Source organism: Poromitra crassiceps (genome assembly GCF_964638095.1).
Source record: "Poromitra crassiceps genome assembly, chromosome: 20".
NCBI lineage: Eukaryota > Metazoa > Chordata > Actinopteri > Beryciformes > Melamphaidae > Poromitra > Poromitra crassiceps.
Genome location: NC_139637.1, coordinates 2,445,318 through 2,464,647, shown reverse-complemented (window position 1 = coordinate 2,464,647; position 19,330 = coordinate 2,445,318). Strand labels below are relative to the sequence as shown.

Below are 19,330 nucleotides of genomic sequence, written 5' to 3'. Positions count from 1 at the left end.
TAGTTGCTACTTTTGAGACATTACTGGTGCAGAGTGCAGACCGTTCCTCTGATGTTCTGTACGCCATGGGCCAACAGTCACAACAAGGCAGAAAAGCTTTTCCATGCAGTTCAACCTATTGCTGGAGTAAGTAGGTCTCAGTCAGACGATCATTTGAAAGGGAGGAAATGAGATAAGACCCAAGTGTTATTTAAATAAAATTTGCCATTGTTCATTCAGACTGACAAGACACACAGCAGGGTTGGTCATCAAAGTGCAGTGTGTTCACCTTCTTGAAATGTTAGCTGCTGAAAATCATTGTGACAGGTGGTTTTTGTTGGAGCTTCACCCTCTACACCAGTGGTTCTCAAATAGTGGGGTCCGGGACCCCCAGGGGTCCTCGAGGGGGTTCCAGGGGGTCCCCAACAAAAGGGTAGTCAATTTATTTTCACTAAAATTCCAACCATACGTAACACAATGACAGACTGTATGACTATTTCGGTCATGGGTTCCATACCCTTTCTGTAATAAAACATCTAAAAGTGTGACGACCCTTGTCAACCTAACAACACTTGGGGTTGTTAGGCTGATTGGGTGCACCTGGGCACAGTGCACTCAGTAAGAAGACCTTCAGACCATTCAGTCTATCTCCCTCCTCACCGATCCACCTTTTGGTTCAATCACATCATCAGATGTTGTTTTCACCACCCATGTCAAAACGTTTCTGCACTCCATTGAAGAGTAGCCTACCGAACGCTAGGGGCGCTACCGCCGCTACATTTCAAAACGGTTGACAACCTTTTAGTGGTATTGAACGTACCCCGACGGTGACGGCATCCCATGTGGTTTCGTGATTGGCTGGATAGTCTGCAACTCAACTCGCGAGGGGCGGGACCAGCCAGGGTCAGACCTGGCGCTATCATCATGGCGGGATGCACAAAAAACACACGCTGCTTCATTGCTGGAAGTACAAAATTAATGATTTCGCTGGTATTCTTTTTTTGTTTACCTCAACTCTCACGCCAAGCCGCGGCCGCGGGTAAGCTGCAACGTCATGCTGCAATAACGAAGATATGAATTTATACGAGGCGTATTTTAAACAAGTCAGTTACTGTATCATTAGCGTAGGCTAACTCACGCTAGCATGGCTAAACTTTGGCTGCAGCCAAACTTTGAAATGTGGAGAATGGAGATAATTCTGAGTTTCTGCGTTGTGATAGCTCGGATACGCTTTCTTTCCTTGTATGAGACACGTTATCAAGGTTGGAACTATTTAACCGCTGTGAGTAGTAACGCTAACTTGCATACTCAAGTATGTGCAGCGTTAAGTTATGTTATGCCAGGTATGCTAACAATTTGCCTCTAGGCTACCCATTGCGTGATCCAGTCTTGATACCAGATGCATGTCCATGTCTTGTCTGTCACACCCAGGTTCCAAGCAAGTCATCAATCTGCAGGATGGGAAAGAATATGAAGAGTCAGGGTCCAAACACTTCTGCTACATCAACTCTGTTGTGCCTGGCTGGAGGCAAACCTGGACAGGAATTCAGGTAATGTTAGATCAGTGGTTCCTGTCCAGAAACCCACAGCAGGGGTCCCGACACCTGACCCCAACAAAATGAGTCAATTAAGTCCAATAGGTCAATTGTATCCCAATGAAAGAAGCCCAGTTCACACCATCATTCGCAACAAAACTGCTCTAGAACAAAGTTGCAGCGGTCTGAACAGACCCGTCTCACCTCGAGCCATTTCAAAGGTAGAGTTGCAGAGCATTGCAAGCAGTTGCACTGTTTCAACTCGTTAGGTTGCGGATCATTGGTGGGAACTGGGCTTTTCATCACAGGTTTCTGGTTCTTTTCTGTCACCTCTAGTAATGAAGCTGACAAAAACAGTATTTACTAGACTGTGTTTCTTGGGCCAAATCTGATCAAATGTGGCTCTGTGGTCTAAAATTTTGGAGCATTTGAATTACCGGCCCCGGCCCCTGGACCATCTCAATCCGGCCCCCAACGTCCTCAAAGAAAAACAAAAGAACCCCGCCCCAAAAACGTGATAAAATGCAGAATTATGTTAGTAAATCCCATCTGCTACAGCCATTGGATCTGTATTACTATTATATCGGGAGATTAACGAGGAAATCCCAATAACAGCGGGGGAGAGGGTTAAAAATAGGGAGACTCCCGCGTGTTGGCATGTATGATGTCCAATATGTGGCCCTTCGCTTACTTTATGTGACACTATGGAAAAAATGTTGCCCACCCCTGATCTAGACATAGCCAAACTCAGTTGTTTTTAATACTATATTATTAAACTGCTGTGAAATATGACTGGTTCAGGTCAATAATGATCATGGATTTTTTGATCAGGTCAGAGTGTGGAGTTCAAAACAGCTCAAGGTGGAAATTGCGGAAGATGAGGAGAAGCTGCAGGAGCTGGAGCGCTTCAGTATCTTGACCTGGATCCAGAGCTTCATACGTGATCAGTACAAGAATGAAACCACCATCAGCATCGACCTGTTCACCCAGAAGACCTGCTTCAATGTTGCCCCCGCTGACGGCAAGACTCCATACTTTGTGAAGCCCACTCGCAGTAAGTTGAGAAAAACATCAAAGAAATTTTTTTTTTGTTTAGTTTAGTTGTTGACAGATATTCCATGTCTAACAAAACTTATGTCTCTTTCCTTCCAGAGTTTGATATCTACCTGTTTATGGTATTCCTCAGTGGAGTCGTCTTGTTCATCTTTGCAGAGTTACTCAGCAGGTCATTTATTCTTATGTTCAAAACAAAGTTGACCTGTATAATTGTTAATGCGATAATGCTGTTATTGACTGTTTGTTTTTTCCTGCCAAAAGGAGTCAACTGTTCTACTACTCTGCTGGCGTGAGCACAGGCATGGTTGCCTCTCTCATCATCCTCATTTTCATTCTGGGGCGCTTTCTGCCAAACGTAAGAACAGGAGACTTCCGCTCATTTCCCAACAGCTACATATTGTAACATACAGTATAAAATGGGTTTGATCTCCTTGATCTCATATTTAATCTTTCTATGCTGTATGTGTCCTCTTCTCGCAGAAAAGCCCTTTCTACGTGTTTTTGGTCGGAGGCTGGTCATTCGCCCTTTACGGCATCCAGCTGGTCTTCAGGAACCTGAAGATGATTCTGAGGGAACACTGGCAACTGGCTTTTGGTACAGACTCTTACTGAACACAACATACAAACAGCTACTAAATGGAACCTCTTACAGGCAATGCACACCAGATGCATTACGGCTGCGTTGCAGATCCGGCAACGTTGTCGGATCGACTCTCGCCCATGTTAATTGATGGGCGATACGTGCGGTACGGAAAAATTACGCACCTGTTCTATTTTTGTCGCATCCCGCATACGTCTGACAGATGACATGAGTGTGGGTCTGTTCGCAGCCGTACCGCATCTGTTCCGGAGGCGGTGTACATTAGCCCTTAGGCCTGGTTAATATAATTTGTAGGTTATTACAACATGGCATCAAACAGATTAAATAGAATATCATTAAGTCTGGAACGTTTACGAGGGTTGAAAGTAATTTTGTCTGACAAATGCAGCATGTTTGGTTATTTTGTTGTTGTTGTTTATGTACTTAAAGTCAAAGTAAGTACCGTATTTGTGTGTTTTTTGGTGTGGTTTCGCAGGTTATGTAGCAGTGGTGGGCTTCATCAGTTTTGCTGTGTGTTACCGCCACGGTCCCCTGGTGAACGAGAAGAGCATCAACATCCTGTCGTGGACACTTCAGCTGTTTGGCATGCTGCTGATCTATTCGGGGATTCAGATCCAGCAAGTGGCGTTTTCCATTCTCCTGGCAGCTTTCCTCGCCAAGAATTTGGAGTACCCAGTTTCCCTGGCACTTGCTGCATGGCGGTACGTCTTTAAACCACTATCAGGAGAGGTAGTACAGTGCTTTATTAAAGTTAAAACTGTTGCTATGGTAACCCCCTACTATAATTGGAGAGTGAGCGATCAAGAAAAAGGAGGTGATGATATGAATCACAGTTTAAAGAGCAATTGCAATATTCTGTCAAATAATCGCAAATCTGATGTTTTTGTGTGTGAATATCATTCAGCTCAGAGTGTATATTGAACTGAAGCTTGACTTGTAAAAACCACAATGTTGCAAATCGCGATATAAGAAAAATCGCAATTAGATATTTTCCCCAAATCATTCAGCCCTGTGTAGTGTATATTCTCCCAAGTGCCTGTGGTCCTATGCTCTTTTTGTTTTACAATACAGCCTTAATTGAGCGAAGTAATTGGTCTGTTGTGTAGGAGGATCAGACGATATGTTGGTCGCTGGAAGCCGGAGCCGCGTCGCCTGCTGACTGAAGAGGAGTATCAGAAGCAGGGGGAGGAGGAGACACGGCGAGCCCTGGAGGAGCTGCGGAAGCAGTGTGCCAGCCCCGAGTTCAGCCCATGGAAGACCGTGTCCAGGATTCAGTCCCCAAAAAGGTGCTAATCTGTAAGAAGAACCTGGGTTCATGTAATTAAAGTGTAACACTGATGACATTTGGATTTTGCCTCATTGCCAGCAGTGGTGATTTACATATACAGTTACATTATTTACGGCTGGCCTGGGCAATAATTGTCTGTCAATAGATTCATATTGTCTATTGAGCTATTTGTGATACACAATTCTATTAAGTTAAAGGAACACTCCGCCCATTTTCAACCATTTTTGTATCATTAGAACATCAGCAGTATATCAGAAAACTGTAAACTGTTTTGAAGTCTGTCATTTAATTTGACAGTTATTGAGAGTTAAAGTGTGGACCAGTGACATCACTGGTCCACACTAACTCAAATTAATAACTCATTAACTCAAATCAACTTTCAATAACTGTCAAACTAGATGAATGATGAATAGTTTGAGAGTTATTGAGAGTTGATTTGAGTTAATGAGTTATTAATTTGAGTTAGTGTGGACCAGTGATGTCACTGGTCCACTACATCTAAGCAATTTAATATGGGATCGCCTGCACACAGATTATTCATATCTAGGCTACTCCTGCATTTTGCAGCTGCAACTGTGTTGCTTTTGGCCTGTATGATGTGATTGAACTTCATATTTCCATATGCGACTCTGCTGACAATAGCCTATATATGTGACCACAAAATAGTCTATTTTTTATAAATGAAATCTATGCCCGCACGTACCGTGTCGATTCAGTTCAGAAGCCTTTTTTAATTTTATTCTTTTTTTTATCGATAGCCTATAGGAATTATTCAATCAGTGCGACTAAACACATCATGACATCATTATTATTCATTGAGCCTAAATGGTCTATACATACGGATTTTGGACTGAGACATTACACATTGCTTCCACTCGCAGTTTATTGAGAGGGTGAAATCAGCTGCTGTAGGATACGTGGAGGCAGAAACCGCTCTTCAAATAAATGACTGATGTGAATAAAAGTGGTAACTTTAGACAGTCATTTGGGAACAGACTAATAATATCCAATGTGGATTTTGATTCTGACATAGTAGTAGTTGGCTTTGAATGAATGAGGAAATAGGCGTGTCTGGCGCTGTAAAAGCTACGGTTCTGAGCTGGAGCGGTCCATATTGCATTGTGATTGGCTAGTTGTTAAAAAACCACGCCTCTTTTGCGGGCACGAGCTCATGTGCACGGGCATTTTCATGTGCACGCGCTCTCAACTTGATTAGAAAAACCTGGTTCCACTTAACGAGTGGCAATCGAGGTTCGTGGTACAAGTTAACTACAATCGAGCTTATCTGGTTTAGACAAACCAGATCAAGGGACAGATCCTGGATCTTCTTGTAGAACATTCGTGGTATAGGGCCCTGATGAACAGCGTCTGCGTTGTTAACCCTTTCAGCAAAGATCATTTATACACTATCCCTCAGGTTGTAGGAGGTTGATTCAAACGCACCTTAGGGTTGTTTTAGACATAGACTGTATTATGCTTTTCTAGAGGGTACCTTAGGTCTTACTGGGTTAAATATCAGGACATATTGTATCACTAGATGGAGCTGTTGTACATTTTGAAGTGTTGAACTTGTTGCTGATACTGTTGCTGTGATCCACAGGTTTGCAGATTTCGTGGAGGGTTCAGCCCACTTGATGCCAAACGAGGCGGCTGTGCACGCTCAGGAATATGGTTTCGGAGGATCCTTCTTGGAGGATGAATTTTTTGACACTGATGAGGAAGACGACGAGCACATGAAGCCCCTCGCGAATGGAGAGTGAGCCATTCTACAATGGTGGAGATGTGTAAAAACGGACAGGACCGTTATCGTCTTACAGAGAGGTGGTTGGAGAGCGACGCGGCGCTCCACTCCGTGGCTTCTGTCCAGCCACCCAGACTGACATTGAGCGATTACTGTGGGGACTGAGAGAACTTTTGATCGTCACGTCATCAGTCGCGAGAGCCGCCGCCGTGTGTCTTTGGCATAACATCGTGTGACAGTCACAGGAAGAATGGTCAGATTTGTGATCGGTGCTCCACGCAGCAAAGTAATAAGAGTTTTCGGAAATGTGCATTAAAGCCAGACCCTCTGATCAGATGATTATGGTATCAAACTCTTCTGGCCGAATCTGATGTTACAGGTTTTTTAGCTTGAGAATGATGCAGCGCGGTGACTTTGTGGAGATGTGGGGAATTGAACTATTACTGTATGATGTTTCCTGGTCGTTTGTGTTGAGCGAGATGTTTTATAGCTTGGCTCTTCTGTCTGAAGTCATTGCCCGGTAAAGTTTTTACATCTTAATTTTAAAAGATATTCTGTTTACAATCTTTGTGCTCAAAAGAACTTTTTAATTTACACTGAACTGCAATAAAAAAAAAACTTTTCTTATCTGAAGTGAAGCATCAGGTTATATCAGGTGGGAGGAACCAATTTGTGGAGAGGTTTGGTAATGTTCAGTATTCCAATGACTGGTTTTGATTGTCCCAAAATAATTTGAATAAAAATATTTAATTAAAATTCTATGACATGCATGAATAATATTTTTGTTTAAAGTTGATCGGGGCAATAGGTATTAATTTTATGCCCAGATGTTTTATTTATGCTATGAGGAGCTGCAAAAAAGGTTTCCCTTTGGAACAAAGTGAATTGTCCTCTATTTGAATATAATTTCTTTATGCCCTTTTCTAGTATTTGACCATTCAGTCTCTCTCACGATGCACCTTTTGATCTTGTTTGTTTAATGTAGTTTGTGTGTCTATATCTTCCCTTAGTTCTAGTTAATACATAGTTAATAAATTATGGATTTAAATGTTACTTTGGTGTATGACTCCCCTTGTTACAACCAGGAAGTAACAAAGGAGGGTAGTCGTACACCAAAGTGAAAGTAAAACTAAGGGAAAATAACTACGAGACAACACAAACTACACTAAACAAATGAACAGAACAAAAAATGCATCGTGAAAAAGGAGAGAGTCTGAAGGTCTTCTAAAGCCCAATGAGTGCACCGGGCCCAGGTGCACCCAAACGGACCCAATACCAGCAAGACAGCCAGGGCCCAAAGAGTGGGAGGGTCATCACAAAAGCTAACATCTTATCAGATGGGGGGCCCTGGGACAAAATCTGATCAAATTGGGGGGTCTGTGGTCTAATTTGTGTCAGTTTAGGGCTCATTGACATGAGAAAGTTTGAGAGCCACTGATGCAGTATGTGAAGCTGTTGCACTTCCACTTTACAGACAGCAGAGGGCTTAATTGCATCATAATTTGAGCACCCTGGGGTGAGGTGACCACAGCACTTCTCCATTTTGAATGCCCCGGGTGGGAAGTGCCACTGTGGAGGCCAGGTCATCCTGATAAAAGCCTTTCGTTTTCAATTACCTAGAATCATAAATGAAAGTGCATTTTGAAAAGTCCTGACCCGACGAGTGATTCACCCCCACCCCACCACCTTTTGGCGCAACATGATGTCCTTAAACTCCTGTGAGGTTAGAATCTATAAAATGTCAGGGAGTTCTACTGTGTTTTTCTGAATAGAAATTTATGACCTTTCTCATATCTGCAAATCTACACCGTTCCATTGAGACATCACTGAACAGCCCACTATAGACGGGACAAGTTTATGCTTAAGTGGACGCAGAACTGGGGAAAACTATATGTGGATGACCTAATTTCCCACTCAATATAGATGATATTTGATTATCTTAAATCTCACTGCCGTTCAATATAGGCGTTTGGCTTGTATCCCTCCTCTCATCTCTCTCTAGTTTCGGTAAGTCATAGTTTCTGATGTTGTCGGGACATTCTGACATTAGTCCTGTCTCATCCTTCCCACCACTGGCCTCTCAACATTAATCTGATTTTATTATCTAGGCGGTGTTCGAGGTGCAGGAAATGCTCTGAAACGCTGTTGCAAATGTGTTCACTGCAAACACGGTGGAGGCGAGCCCCCATCAATCCATTACACACACGCCAGGGTTTCAAACAGCTGACACAAGGATTATTTGCATGTGCTTCCCAGGTATACGGGATTGGCATGTTGAACAGCGTAGTCAAATTGACATGTTGTTGCACTTCCTATACTTCCCACAGACGCGCGTCACCAGCGGGGGGGACACCTCACGGCAATGCAAACATAAACAGAACACATGCGGAAGGGGGGGGAATCCCTTTGGATCTGTGAGCAGATCACAAAACACTGCGATGACCCCCGCCCCCATAGAGGCTTCATGTAAAGTGCCTGGAGTTCCCCACGGCTCAGAGACGGGCCCACATTTCATCAGCTAATTCGTGCGAACCTCCACTCAAAAGGATTTCTCCGTCTTTGACTTCCTAAAGATAAGCATGCATGCACAACGCATCTCTTCCATAACTCAATTTATCATGGAAAACACACGATCTTAACCGTAAAATCGAATTATACACAACATTATTTTGTAAGGCAATAGGGGGATTGCAAAATTTATTGTAGGCACATGAATGCACACTGTATTTAAATATTCAGCAGGTTCGACAGAAAACACCCAAAATTGGGAGATAAATATGACAGAAAATTGAAACTTGCAGCAGGCACCATAACGCGTCATCTGCTGAGCAGCCAACTCTACCAGCACATGGAACTCACGTCATCATGGCACAAACCACAAACTCACAGTTTTAAAGACTCCCAGCAAAATTCAGCTTGGATCAGAAAAGCTGAGACAGAGGGGGGGTGACGCTATTTTCAAATTGTAGTTTTTGTCGATCTCAAAGTAATCCACGAAATAAATCCCATTCTAAAAGAAAAGAGAGCGACGTTCAAGAGTCTGACCACTTTGCAAACATACATCAGGAATGTCAGTAAAGAAAAAGGAAGTAAAACAGTTCAGAACCTTCATAAACATATCAGAGCAGCAGTGCATTCTGGGTTTTTTTCTTCCTCTCAGGTCACAAGAGGCAGCGTGATCTGTGCAATCTTCATTATCTTCCTCCGTCGCACAGTCTCTGTACAGTTAAGACACATCGATATCGCCTCTCCTCCACCCGCTCCACCTAAGATGTGCAGTTCATTGAAACAGAATGCTAAAATCCAGTGTTGCTTTGCATCCAGGATCCGGTTGCGTCAGTACTTGTTGATCCCAAATATCCGTACTCCGTGGAACTGAGGCAACTTTGGGAGGAGGACGGTAAGGAGGGAGCTTGTGTTGATTAGGAAATGAGTGGCATCATATTTTGTGTAGAAACTGGCAAGAATATACCTGGAGAGGGAGACGGTGGAGATTTAGCAACAGTACCGTCTAGGATTGGCAGATTTGTAACGTAGCTTTCCAAAAATAAAAATGCACAGAAGAAACAGAACCTCATCAATATAAAGACAAAAGCGTTAGCACTGTATGGAGGGAATAGGAGACAGAATTGGTTTGATCTGCCTGTGTTTCTCACGTGAAGTAATGCAGTACATGTAGACTATAAAGCAAACACTCAATCTAAGATTTTAATTCGCTGCATTTTTTGGCCTGCAAGATAGTTTTGGAATTGTTTTAGTTGATCTGGTCTCTGAGTCTCTGAATTTACTGCTGACTTTAAGTATTATGAGATAAGATCTAAATGAATAAATAAAAGTTGTGCTAATTTAATATTTAGTCATGGAAGCCTCAAATGTTTCATGTTTGTGTTCCATTTGGATCAGCTACAATGCAGACTTTAATTTGAAAGGGACAATTTATTTATTTTTTTGCAATGAATTGCAATAAAAACATTCCAACTGGAACTGACATTATTTATGACCAAACCAGCTGTAGGGCGGTTCCTACACGTGGTAAGCTCAGACAGCGCAATAATGCTACTCCTCCCTTTATCATACGTAAACCTTTGATGCGGATACAAATACTCAACCTTCTAAGAAAAAGACGGTCACTCTTGCTGGAATAGATAATTGGTCTACTTTATTGAAAGCACAACACCCGTATATAGCCAGTCTGGCACACAAGTCTCACTTGCTTCCTGAGATAAGACGTGTTGACAACTTCTTACCTAGAAACGATTTCAATGTTCTATGCATGTGTGACTCGCAAAATTCCACCTCACCTTCAGTGAACGAATTTCCAAAATCCTCAAAATAAAGTAATACATTTGTGGATTCAATGACTCACTTTATCTCTAGACTCTAGAGACATGATGACAGGAGGAGTTGCATGGTGAGGGATTTGCAAGAACTGCTACCATGGCAGAGTGTCTGGACAACTGATCAATCATATTATCATAAATAGACTGGTAGAGGATATCAAAGAAGGGGTTCCTACACATTTTTTTATTTCAAAATTCCATACTTTTTCATTCTCAAATTTCCAGACTTCTCGGTAGATTTCTCAGACCGTATTTGACATCGGAACACCAACAGTTTCTCCTTCCCAGAGCGTCAAAATACGCCAATTTGTCACGCCCCCTCTGCGTCATTATTGCCGACGCGAAGTCATATTTGGATGTGCACGTTTCACCGGCACAGACACCGGCTCTTCCTGGTTTAAAGAGGCTCGGAGCACCGAGCACCGGCTCTCTTCCCTGATTCATAATCCAGATCATTCGTAATCCCGATTACGAATCTGTTGGTGGTGGCGAATCACAAATGTGAAAGTAGTTGGATGCATTTGTCCAATTAGGTAAGTTGTCACTTATGGTGGTATGCTCAAATGTATTTAGGAGATGAACTGCCTTAGGCCTTGTGGTGAGATGATGTAAAAACAGGTTAAAACTAGAACGACCGCACCGCGGATATATGCCTTCACGTTTGACAAATGTGAAGAAATTCTGTTATTAATCAACAGCCTGAACTGTAGATGAGTCCACGTAAAACAAGAAGAAGACCACTATAGCCCACAGTCCTGACTCTGCAGTATAGTCTTCACTGTAAGCAGAGAACATACTCACAGAACGATGGGTGAGATGGTGAGGAACTTGCGAGAAGCTGTGAATTGGATGCCGTAGTCCATCTGTTCCCAGTGCGTGAGCAGACGAGCTTTACCTTGGTCTGGCGTCTCAAAAGGGGTTCCCTTCACTGTGTGTAGGAACAAGTACATCACCTGCGGAGGACCAGCAAGCACATACAGCAACTATTAGCGCCAAACCCAGGAGAAATGCTATCTCAGTTGTTTGTGTAGTAACACTGAAATCTGTGGAATAAACAATATTGTAAATACGGTATGCAATGCATTGATCCTAAACAGTTGTGTTTTTAAGCGGTGCAGCCGCTTCTAAGTGACGTGTGTGTGTCCATCCGTTGCAGCACAGGATGTGAGCAGGATGTTGGTAGGCGCACGAGATCTGCAGCCTTGCAGCCTAGGCCCCTCCTCCAGCTCCCCAGTCGACACAGGCGTAGAGAGAGAAAGAGAGGGCATCTCGTCTCGAGGTCGATAACGGTTCAAAACCGGTGAAACATGCACACACACACATGCACATGCACGCAAGTCATGTCTGGAAATGAATAGGGATGGGTATCGTTTCATATCTTTCGATACCGGCGCTAAAACGATACTTCTAAAACGGTACCAGTGCCTAAACGGTGCCTGAAACAGTACAGTGTTTCCCATACATAGGGGAATTTATGGCGCACCGCCACAACGGGATTTTGACAGTTTTTTTTACCCCCTCTCAAAACTGCCACAGGGCAGCGGAGTGATGATTGAGTGATATCTGAGCCAATCAGAGGCAGAGTAGAACGGATTAGATGTCATTTTCAAGACACGTGATCGATTAAATGCATCGTGATTCGTTGAGATGCACGTGAGGGAGGCGACCGCCTTTCCTCCGAAAGTCCGCAGCCAGGAAAATCACATCACACCTCCTCACCACCACGGTGTCCGCCTGTTGCTAATTCTCTTCTATTATCTCCATCAGTCTTTTGTGTTGCTGCCTTCGGCTCCGGTGAAATAAAATCGATCTCCTTGCTCAGCCTTAACACGACGGGTTTCAATTGTTTTGAGAGAGAAAAAGTCCGCTGCTCGGGGAAGCCCTTGTACTTGCGTGTAACGTCGCCTCCGCTAGGCCGGAGGCGGGGGTTTAGTGAAGCCGCGGTCTTGCCTGGGGAGAGGCCGCCGGGTAGTGGCCCCCCTTCTCCCCGTAGCGTAACTCCCGTGTGTAACCACGTTAATGACCGCTAATATCAGCCAGCCACTGTTCACTAACGTCACACATCAAAGGGCATCAAAACAAGCCTGAAACTCCGACTTAACCATAGCTCAAAATAACATTAAACGGTTTGTTATTTTGTTTATTTAATTTTATTTATTTTAAAGAAGAATTGCATGCTTTATTTTACCTCATTTTTTATGTTTTTTGTATTATTTATTTCTGTGCAAAAAACTGCTTTCAACTGCTACACTTGTTGCCCAGTCTGTTTATACAGTGTTGGGTTTATGTTTTGTTTTCATTTAATGTCATTTAGTTTAAAGGAGAATTGCACACTTTCTTGTACCCCATTATATTTATTTATTTATATTTATTTTAATTAAAAAGTACATGATGTAATGTAAATATGTCATATACACTGTGTGAGTGCACTTACAAATCTTAGTACACAGGCATAAAAACTTGTTTCTGCAGCTCTGACTAAAAGAGCCTGGAGCAGTGAGTTACTACTTAATTCAATGTTGATGAGCATCAAAGAAAATGGTTGATGTTCAGCTTGTGTTAATGTCAGGTCATTGAGACCTATTGGAAAGTTGTTCCTGTAGTGACGTACAGTACTAGTGAACACAGGTTTGGGCTGACTGAGCCACAGGCTCATGGAGACTTAGGGTATCAGGGGGACCCAGAGGTCATGTTCCGGCCTAGTGATTTGAGAGATCTGATGTCTTATTTTGTGCTAATAAATGACACAGACGATGTGTAGTCAAAGAGAGAAGTTATTCATCTAATCATTCTTGCTTCATCAACATTCAATTTCTGATCAATTCCAGGATTTAGATGGTTTAGTGATGTGAGAGAACAGAAGAATGTAGCTGTAGGAGAACCAAACAAGTTCTGTTTATGCCTACAAAATGTTATTGTATTTTGAGTTCTCCCCTGGAAGTGATTTTGGTATAGATGGGCCATTGTATTTAAACAAGCAGTATTCTACTGAGTGACGTGACCTGTATTCAGAATATACCTATAGACGGTTTTATATTGACAACAAACAAAACAAAACAAAAACATTCTAAATTGAACCCCAGCTCACTTCCTGTTGCAGTGTTTGCTATGGACAGGAAAAGGGGAACAAAGGGAAGCAGAAAACCATCTATAGGGAGAAATTTAGTTTGTCATTGTAAACCCACAGCACAGTAAGGATGACATGTTCTTCATAGATCTAGCTTCTAGCCTTTTCATTTTGCTCTTAAGTGCTTTCTCAAAGTACACCAAATTCATGCATTTTACTTTAAAATGTAAAAAAATATATATATTGCGGGGGATCATGCCCCCGCACCCCCCTAGGGGGCCTGTGGTCCCCCACCACAACGACTCAAAATCCTGTGGGAAACACTGCGAGTACTTTAAACTTTTTTTTAAAAAGCGGATTCAAACTATATTTTTTTATTTAAAGAGGCTGTGTAAACAGGATTTCAAACAATAATTTTACGTTATGCCCTAGAATGTTAGTGAAGGTGCGTGCAGCGCCGGTTTCGGAGCACCGGAGAGCGGATCTTTCACTCAGCAGCTCGGGCATGGCACCTAAATGAGGCACCTAAATCTGTGTTGCAATTCGGCACCAGTAATACCGGTTGTAAAAGCACCGGTACCACATTGGTATCGGGTTTCGGTACACAACCCTAGAAATTAATGGAGAATTCACTTCCTCATGGGTGAGACTTTCACACGGTATGGAGAGTGGCTCGAAACGCGTCCGCGCGCACACAGTGTCTAGAGAGAGGGGGGTGGAGGAGAAGGGTCAGGCCTGCAAACCTGCACCACTCACTTCAACACCTGGGTGTGATTTTTCTTTTGTGAGAAGGCAGTGTTGAAGGAAATGACGCCCGAACAAAAGTGCCATATCAATTTAACCACTTGACTAAGTGTCTCTGACACTTGTTAAAACTCGTATTCAGTGCTAACAGCTGGGCTTTGTACAACACTTCCACTGACCAGGTTGTGGATGACATTGGTCAGGGTCCAGACAAGAGGCACAGTGAAGAAGGGAATGCTGAGCAGGACGATGTGCAGCACGACGGTCAGCAGCAGGTAGGTGAGCCATATCCCCCTGCTGTTCATCACCCGCGTGTTGGGGTTCACCTCGCTGTGAGCCACGCCCACATTCATCTGCGGGGAAAACACAAACAAACCTTAGGAATATAGGAGCCACTTGTCCTTTCAAAAAGGCTTGCACGACCACATGGCAGTATAGGCACTCAACCTTTTTGAGAAGGTATTAGCAGCCAGGCATTTTAAGTCTGCTGCACCATGATATCCCACTCTCCAAGAAGAGACCAAATCGACCCATATTTTCAGTGCAGTTTCTGAGGTTGATATATGCATGAAGGGGAAGTCACTTAGTCGTTTGATTCATCCACTGGCATACATAATAATATTGTGATGAACATAAGTCCATGATGCAATGTCTAAAACAATTCAGCAACAAGGAAAGATAACTTTGCAATCACCTATTAAGGCTTAAAGTTTCATAATGTCTATATATACACTGCAGTGACTGCACTATGAAGAGTTTCGCACCAAACAGACAGAGCCACAGGGTTATACATTTCACAGTAGTAGAACCAGAGATCAACTTCAAGTCTCTGGTACGAACACACGACGCGTTTGCCTTTTACAACTCTGGGGCTGGGGCAGTGACGCCGCCCGCCGGAATCACTCTGGGTCACAAAACAGGCGTTCCCTCTTATAAGTCAACACCAGAGCCACTAACTACGCTGCAACATTCACTGTAGCAATAATGCTGTACCTTTAATGTTTAAAAAGTTAAATGTGAACATATTCGATTAAGATTTGCGTGTAGTCGTTCGTCGTTAAAGCGCCTACACTTTTGTCAACTTCGGCTTACAACAAGCGCAGGTTGTCATGCTAACGTTAGCTACGTTAGCTGGTTATTTAATTTAATCGTGATGTAACGTTAGCAGCAGACCTAGGTTTCCAGGAGAAGGTTATAACATCAGTTCCATTGAAACATGCAAATCACTGTAAGTAGGTTTATCCCTACATCGATCCACAAGTTAGTTAGCTAATACACTTTCAGTTTCAATGCAATGAAAACTTTACCTTCCTGTGTTTTGGAGCAGCTCACCAGGAATTTCCTTGTTTTTTTTAAACCACGCCCCCTTCACCTCGCGTCATAGGTTGGTTCCATGGTCATGTGGTCAACCCTCAAACCCACAGGCTGCTGTCCACCCCCTCCGTCTACCCCCGCCTCGCATCACTTTGCATGTAAATGGTTAGTAATTTTCCCATTGAGTTCTGTAGGGAAATTAGTAGGAAGTAGAGCTATCTATCAGTGATGTAGTGATAAGTTAAATTGTGAGTAGCCTTAAACTATGATCGTCCTAAAAACAAGTAAAACACCAATATAAACCTAGAACTATTTCATTTTCAGAAAAGTGTTGATTTATGCCCTGCTCAGTTGATACTTATTGTTATACACCCCACTATAAATTTACAACATAATACTTTTTTTTTGGTCAGTGTCTAGTTTAAACTTAACTGCCACATCCTTGATCTTCATGGCAATGTATTGTGTATGATGACTTAACACTGCCTTTTAATGTATTTTAATGCACAGTTAAATCATCTGAACCTGAAATGCAAAGAACTGAACAGAGACTCTGACAAGAGACAGACATTATGACATTATGTTTGCAGATTGCTGAGTCACATTAAAAAACACTTTGATAGCAATATTAAACTTTAATTTTTGTGTAGGCTATCAGAAAAACTGGCATTGAAAAGGCAAAAGGGGGGTGATCATGTACCAGTTCTTCAACGCACGTGTGTGTGTGTGTGTGTGTGTGTGTGTGTGTGTGTGTGTGTGTGTGTGTGTGTGTGTGTGTGTGTGTGTGTGTGTGTGTGTGTGTGTGTGTGTGTGCGTGCGTGCGTGCACGTGTGCGTGTGCGTGTGCGTGTGTGTGTGACAAAGACACGTTTGCTGCTTGTCTGGTTTTAGTTTCGTTTTCATTTCATTTTTCGCTACTTGAATATCTCTTGAATATCAAAGCAGTGGTAACTGCGGGGCGAGAGAGAGGCCAGAATTTGGATGAGGCGGTTTACTAATGTGAATACCTGGGATGAGGGAGAAAACCCACAGATGTGTTTATTGACAGGTCAATGGATGGTGTCCAAGTAGTAGGAGTGAGTTTATTTGTCACGAAAGCACTTGCGTGGAGTTTGTTTGCAGAATGGTTTTCATGTTATTTTTTTTAACCCCTGACCCTGTTATTTACCTGATTTAATTTCCTCCTATTATTAGTATATTTTCTCTTGTGCTTCTTATTTCATTTCATAATGTATTATACATTTTCTTGTTATTAACCTATATGATGGCTCAGTGGTTATAGCACTGTTGCCTCACAACAAGAAGGTCCCGGGTTCGAACCCCAGTCCGTCCCAGGTCCTTTCTGTGTGGAGTTTGCATGTTCTCCCCGTGCTTGTGTGGGTTTCCTCCCACCATCAAAGAAAGACATGTATGTTAGGGTTAATACTCCTGTTAGTGCCCCTGACCAAGGCAATGGCAAAAGAACTGGAGTTGGTCCCCGGGGGCTGCACTGTGGCTGCCCACTGCTCCTAGTTCTAAGAAGGTTCCTAGTAGAGGATGGGTCAAATGCAGAGGATGAATTTCCCCATGGGGATAAATAAAGGATAACTTCACTAACTAACTTAACTTATATTTTCCTGTAGGACTTTGTCAGATCTGCTTTTAAGTGCCATATAAAGAAAGTTATGATAGTGTTTATTCTTATTGTTGTTGTTATTATGTCAAATGATCTGCACCTGAAAAGGTTATCACGATTAACCGATCCACACTTGGACATGAAATACATCCAGATATAGGTCAACTCCAAACCCATGAAGCTGGTTGTATTCTTGCTCCAGGGGCCAAAGAGACCAACACCATGGTAGAGGGCCAGATGACTTCAGCACCTGCACAGTTCTCCCTGCCCCAATTGGGGTGTGCTTGATTTAACTACTGCTGCAGCATGTGAGCAGGTGGCCCACTGAGCAGTGGGGTCCAGAGACCACCAGGGTCTTTGAGGGAGTTCCAGGAGGTCCCCAACAAATTGATGAATTGTTAGAAGCCACCAGAAGTTAAAGCAATTGGAGAATGTAAAGAATGACTGTTTTGATCATACAGTGCTGTCACAACATTGTGCCATTCTGATATGTAACATATGTCCATATGAAGCCAATACATTAGATCCACACCTGATACCATTCTGAAATCCGCATGATGTTTCCTAATCAAATCAGAAGAAATAATTCAGATATCTGAGAGAGGAAATAGCACATATTAGTGTTCCATGTGCATTTTGTAATCTGGGACACACATTATTAGGCTTAGAAAAGCCTCACATTCATTTATGCAAGACAAGACAAACTATCTTAAAAAAAAATGAATATGTGATGCAGAAAATTAACTGATATGTATCTAATGCTATATATTTGATTTCAGTGTGACTAAAAGCCATTGCTTTGGCCTAGCTAGCTACCCTAATTGGCCAATCATGACAAGATTTTGATCCCTGACCTATAAAACAAATAGAATGCTGCATTACAAGACTAGGACCACCAAACCTTGAGTCAAAATATCAATGTATATTTCACATTTAGTTTTTCTTCGTGCATATTTCAATGCAACTATGACTGTCTCATTATCAAAGCATGACATCCCATTTTTTTAAACCACCCTTCCTAAATTGGGACAGCTAAAGATTAATTGAAAAAATAAACAAACATATTTTCACCATATTATTGCATAATTTGATGCATAAATATATTACAAACATAATCTGATGATAACATTGGAGCATTGTTTTCTTTATGGCAGATTTATAGCCTTGGCATAAATTTTGTCTCAAGCCTATTCACCTTATGTAGCCCCACCCACTTTACCCAGTTGTGTTATGACTTCCTGTTCAAAACACCGTCTGTTTTACCTGGTCACTACTGTACTGTCACAGGAAGTGTAAACACAATAGGAAGTAACTGGCTGACACCTGTGGTGTTGGAACATATGGTGAATATTGCTTTTTTATTGGACTTCATATGGGGTACTTCCTGTTTGATGATTGCCCCTCCCACATATGACATCACAATAGTGAAGTGATGTCATTTCAATCACATAACACCCCTGCTTGGATTTGACAACAATCCTATTCACTTACATGTGTTAGAAGAAGAGATCAATGAACCGGAGCTAGGTGTCCCATAGTCAGTGTCCCACATGACACTAATTCACCCATATGTTCTCTAACACAATGTTGATAGGCTAACGGTTAGCCGCTAACCACTGCACTGACCAGATGATGTAAACAGTCACTTTGGAGTCCTGTGGCCAGGACGATGGAAGATGTCATCATCACGCATCTCTCTCCAAAACAGATCTGGATCAATTGAATGAGTCAGAGAACTCTATACTTCCTTGTTGACTATAGCCTACATTCACACTTAACACCACTGCTAAGTTCCCATTTTCCTTGAAAAAAATTACACCTTCCCCTTTGTACTTTATGTCAACATTGCATGTTGTAAGCTTGAAGGAAGACGGTGAAGGCATCTTAACAGAGACACTGAGTGGAGAGAAATTCACAGGAACCTGTGGATGTCCAGAGATCAGCAGGGATGTTTAAGGAAAGCACAGCTTCCTTCTTGCATCAGCATGCTGCTTGGAGTTGGAAATTCACTCACAGGTTTCCTCAATAGTGCCGACTTAATTTTTTAATCA

At 42.5% G+C, this 19,330-nt stretch overlaps 2 protein-coding genes across 2 annotated transcripts; one reads left to right on the top strand and one right to left on the bottom strand.

The window, feature by feature from the left end:
- The first annotated feature begins 898 nt into the window (after window positions 1-898).
- nemp1 (nuclear envelope integral membrane protein 1) lies at window positions 899-6,854 on the top strand. The gene is made up of 9 exons (XM_083657084.1): window positions 899-1,018; window positions 1,411-1,529; window positions 2,346-2,568; window positions 2,667-2,739; window positions 2,832-2,925; window positions 3,051-3,165; window positions 3,647-3,872; window positions 4,278-4,457; window positions 6,060-6,854. Exons 1-9 carry the CDS (start codon window positions 904-906, stop codon window positions 6,217-6,219), a joined length of 1,305 nt encoding a protein of 434 aa, XP_083513210.1. The 5' UTR covers window positions 899-903; the 3' UTR covers window positions 6,220-6,854.
- Window positions 6,855-8,875: 2,021 nt separating this feature from the next.
- ormdl2 (ORMDL sphingolipid biosynthesis regulator 2) lies at window positions 8,876-15,715 on the bottom strand. Its single transcript, XM_083657093.1, has 4 exons — window positions 15,659-15,715; window positions 14,531-14,704; window positions 11,342-11,493; window positions 8,876-9,672 (listed from the first exon to the last, which is right to left on the bottom strand). The coding sequence occupies exons 2-4, from the start codon at window positions 14,702-14,704 to the stop codon at window positions 9,537-9,539; spliced, it is 462 nt and encodes a 153-aa protein (XP_083513219.1). The 5' UTR covers window positions 15,659-15,715; the 3' UTR covers window positions 8,876-9,536.
- Window positions 15,716-19,330: the final 3,615 nt, after the last annotated feature.

Excerpts from the sequence above, each read along its gene's own strand:
- nemp1 (XM_083657084.1), top strand. The coding sequence starts at position 904 with ATGGCGGGATGCACAAAAAACACACGCTGCTTCATTGCTGGAAGTACA. Across the intron at positions 1,530-2,345 it reads AAACCTGGACAGGAATTCAG|GTCAGAGTGTGGAGTTCAAA; the intron begins GTAATGTTAGAT and ends TTTTTTGATCAG. Across the intron at positions 2,569-2,666 it reads CTTTGTGAAGCCCACTCGCA|AGTTTGATATCTACCTGTTT; the intron begins GTAAGTTGAGAA and ends CTTTCCTTCCAG.
- ormdl2 (XM_083657093.1), bottom strand. The coding sequence starts at position 14,704 with ATGAATGTGGGCGTGGCTCACAGCGAGGTGAACCCCAACACGCGGGTG. Across the intron at positions 11,494-14,530 it reads CCAATGTCATCCACAACCTG|GTGATGTACTTGTTCCTACA; the intron begins GTCAGTGGAAGT and ends GGTCCTCCGCAG. Across the intron at positions 9,673-11,341 it reads ACCATCTCACCCATCGTTCT|GTATATTCTTGCCAGTTTCT; the intron begins GTGAGTATGTTC and ends CTCCCTCTCCAG.